At 35.6% G+C, this 4,103-nt stretch overlaps 1 protein-coding gene across 1 annotated transcript; it reads left to right on the forward strand.

Annotated features, from left to right (window-relative positions):
- Nucleotides 1-6: 6 nt before the first annotated feature.
- LOC140966755 (plastid lipid-associated protein 3, chloroplastic-like) lies at nt 7-3,894 on the forward strand (the record flags this gene model as incomplete). Its single annotated transcript, XM_073427011.1, has 3 exons — nt 7-32; nt 2,783-2,978; nt 3,341-3,894. Coding segments are annotated over 3 exons (534 nt in total), but the record flags the coding sequence as incomplete, so codon positions are not given.
- Between the last annotated feature and the right edge of the window lie 209 nt (nt 3,895-4,103).

The raw sequence follows: 4,103 nt of genomic DNA on the forward strand, positions 1-4,103 counted from the left end.
CCGGAGTTGCTTGATGGAAACTGGGTTTTAGTGTGAGTTACTCTTTAGTTTCCATCCCTTTCAAAAATTTTAAGTGCACGAGGCCTTACATTGTTATTTTTTCGTTTGATGCGGCCTTTTATGACCTTGTTTGTGCTTAATTGAATTGCGAGTTGGGAAGATTCCAGGTGGAGAGCATATATGTGAACAGAGTAGGCATGTGTCAGGAGCCACCGATTAATTAATATGGTATTATTGGATAGAGATCCCTGGATTGTTTCAATATCACGTGCTTCTAATTCCTGATAAAAGTTGTTTCATTTCAAGTTCGATGGGAGTGCTTAAGCCACTAACTCTAGGTGTGAAACGTGGTGATACTTTTAATTTTTAAGCAGTATTTATCAAAAAGTTGAAGAGAAGGGGACACATGATTTGGTATGTAATTTTGGAGGAATCCATTGTTATGTTCTTGTGTAAAGCATAGATAAGCTAGTTTATACAACATTGGACCGATTCAAAGTGATTGGTTTCCTTTTCTCCTCAAGAAAACTCGCTGTACGAATTCAACCAAGTCAAAGTGATAACTAATCCATGTTCCTCTAGAAAATTCAACATGTAAATTAATAAATATCACTATACGATAATAATGTCATGTAGAGATAGCTTTACTTGTTATGCGACCTATCGAGTCGATTCTGTCGAAAGCATGGTCCCAGGTTATCAGCCTTTACTCACAATTAGTTTCTATGAATGGTGGAACTGGCTATTTATTGCCCATACTGTTGTATTTAGGTCCCATGGGGTCTCCATAAATATATGCCTTAGAAGAGAGGTCACAATTTAGACATTATGTTCAGAATTCCTCTGAGCTAAAATTAGATAGTTGTGATATGTGGAAAAAAACCAACCTCTGGCTTGAAATTGATTCTTGATTTACTGTTTGATGAGCCCATCTGATACTTCAGCACAGAAACTAGACCGACTAAGCTCCAATCTTCAATTTCTAAAAGAAATGGTTGCGCAAGTGTTTAACTTGGCAATTGAGCTAACATAGTTGAGATTGTCGCTAGTGCTTGATAGTCAGTATTAAACCCTTTGGCCATTGTCGTGTTGGTGGTCGTGATCTATTCTTAGAAGCGATATGACATGAGTTTTTTCTTGCACATGTTCTTACAAGATGAGAGTCTGAGGCAGATGAGAGTCTAATTTGCTGGAATAAACTTGTCTAAGCAAGGCTGTGTAAAAGTAGCATTTTGGTATAGCTGCTGAATGTGATATGGTACAATCAAATACAGCTGCACGTAACTATGCGAATTTTGCAAAAGATTAAGCGGATTTCTTTTGACTCACATATATTTAGGCTAAGCTATAGCAACCAATACCTTCTCATTCCATGTAGGATAAAATTGTTTGAGAAGGGGAGTGGGCCATGGGCATGAAGCTTAATGGCAACAAAGAGTGAGTTAGAGTACTGACTGGACAACTTGTTAGAAATGAATGATCTAAAGAAGTCAAAACAATATTTTATAACTTAAATTTTAAAATAATATTCCCTTGTTTTCTTTTGAACGTATGATTTTGCCTTAGTTTTAGAAAAAATGAAGGCTAGCAAACCTTTACGTTATTGCCCTCAATATTAGATTGTCAGTCGGTAGGGCATTATATCACTTTACCTAGGAGGTGCTTGTGTAGAAATCAACCTTTCTTGTAAATGAAACATTCTTTAGCCACATATCATGGAAAAGAAGATTGAACATTTGATTTAGGATAGAGGGAGTGTATCTAAATTGAAAAATGAAATTACATATCAATAACAAAGTAACAGCTTGTGCGGATTACTCATCCGCTACTTTTGTAAAACTTTATTTATCAATAAAATATAGTTTCTTATAAAAAAAAAACAAAGTAACAACTTGTAAGCTGCTCACTAGAGGTTTAGTATGCCTAGAAATAATCTGAGCTAGCTCATTTCCAACTTGTCATTAAAAGATTTGGTGTTTGATCAATCAATCTCTATATGTTTTCAGCTTTAAATAATCTGAATTAGAATTTTAAGGCGTTCGATCAATCAATCAATCTCCATATATTTTCAGCTCTAAATGATAAGAATTAGAATTGTAAATATCCCAAATATTAAGAGAAACGTATATTGTGCTATACAAGAGAATTGCTGAATAACGAGGGGTTTTCCAAAGAGATTGAGTATGTCCAGATTATTATAGCATAAAAATCAGTCATTGTTTCTCCTTGATCTTGTGTAAACATAGAAGTTCCAGAGCATGCATAGTCATTGAGCTGTTGTGCTGTGCTGTGCCTCAAAATAATCATACATATAATTAGTGGTTGAATTGTCTTGTTTTCATTTTAAGCTAAACAAGATGGGTGCTGTTGCTTTGACGAATTTGGCAAGAGGCCTTTTTCACTATATGTGCCTTTGTAATCATTCCTGAGGCTTGTACTTTCTTGTTATGTATTGCCACTAACGAAAAAGTAAAAAAAAAACACTTTTTACTCTATTTTATGTCCTTTTTAGTTGTTTTCATATGTTCGAACAATCACAAAGCCTGGAGCATGTTTTAAATTTGTTTGGATCTACTATTTACTGAGTTAATGAAAAAAGTGAAATGGTTTCTTTCCTTGATATTTTCTCAGCACGTAGCTTTGAAAATTTCATTTGCGCTTGTGCTTCAGGAATTAATGTGAAAACTGGCATGCAAGAACAAAATACCGAATCAATATGAAAGAAGCAGATTGATTTACAAGTTTGGTAAAATCTAATGATTTTTTCTTGGTTATGCACCAGGTTCACAGCCTTCTCCGAGCTATTACCCCTTCTTTCAGTTGGCAGTATTCCATTCGTGAAAGTCGAAAAGATTGGTCAATCAATTGACACTCGCAGCCTTACCATAGAGAATAGTACCACATTGTCAACCCCCACTTTTACTTTGTCTTTTAGTGCTTCTGCAGCCTTTGAAATCCGAAGCCCATCAAGAATACAGGTAGAACATTCTAATACTCTACAGCACGTTCTATTACATGACACAACAGGATTACACTATTGAAAAAGAATGCGATATATCAAATAATTGTTTGTCTCAGCCCAATTCTGATATGTTATTTGTTCTTGCATCTGTATCATAATGGATGATAATTAACGAAAGTTCCAAATGATTTGATATGTGTATAACAAGTTTCACACTTAACCTAAAATTGAATGAGTGTTGTCTTATGTTGTTGAGGAATATCATACTTTGTTCAAGTATTATATGTCAGTTTTACTGTGGGTGAGGCAACTCAAAATTGTGTTCCTGAAGTGATTGAAAAATCGGATTTGTATAATTCACCAGGCAAAGTTGTGCAGGTTGAATTTAAGGAAGGGTCGTTTAATCCTCCAGAAATCAAGTCCAGCGTAGATCTTCCAGAGAGCGTAAACATTTTCGGTCAAAACATAAACCTGTCATTCGTGCAGCAATTTCTCAATCCACTTCAAAATGCGGTGGCAGGCGTAGCACGAGCAATTTCTGGTCAGTCTCCACTTAAGATTCCAATTCGTGGTGGGCAGACGAAATCATGGCTTCTGACGACATACCTCGACAAAGATTTCCGGATTTCACGAGGAGATGGTGGCCTTTTTGTTCTAGTGAAGGAAGGGAGCTCACTTCTAGATTGGTAACCAGGTACCTTTTACATAATCTTTGTGACAAATAGATGTTGTATATAATTTTGTTGATTCTACACCTATGTGGTTGAACTTTTCAACAAAAGAATTACTAAAAGAGGGGATTCCAGCATTTGCTTATGCTAGGCGGAGTCTGCCTATTCAGTGTATGCTCTGTCCCAAGTACTCAACAGGAAAACATGCTATGTATATGACATTTTTTAGATTTGATTTCAACTATTATAACGTTTTTAATATATTAGAAGAGGAAACCATTAGTTTTAAAGAGCTATCTAATCATGGGAACAAAAGATGCATACGACATGGGCATACGGATTTTAACACATGTACACTTAGCTATGCGCACTTGGGCAAGAGTTAAAAGGTGAGGCTAAGATTTGTGGAACCATTTGAAAATATTCAAAAGAGTATGAACTTTCAAGTTACAAAACTAGCATTACACCGA

The sequence above is a fragment of the Primulina huaijiensis genome, unplaced genomic scaffold (genome assembly GCF_012295235.1).
Source record: "Primulina huaijiensis isolate GDHJ02 unplaced genomic scaffold, ASM1229523v2 scaffold207872, whole genome shotgun sequence".
In the NCBI taxonomy this organism is placed as follows: Eukaryota; Viridiplantae; Streptophyta; class Magnoliopsida; order Lamiales; family Gesneriaceae; genus Primulina; species Primulina huaijiensis.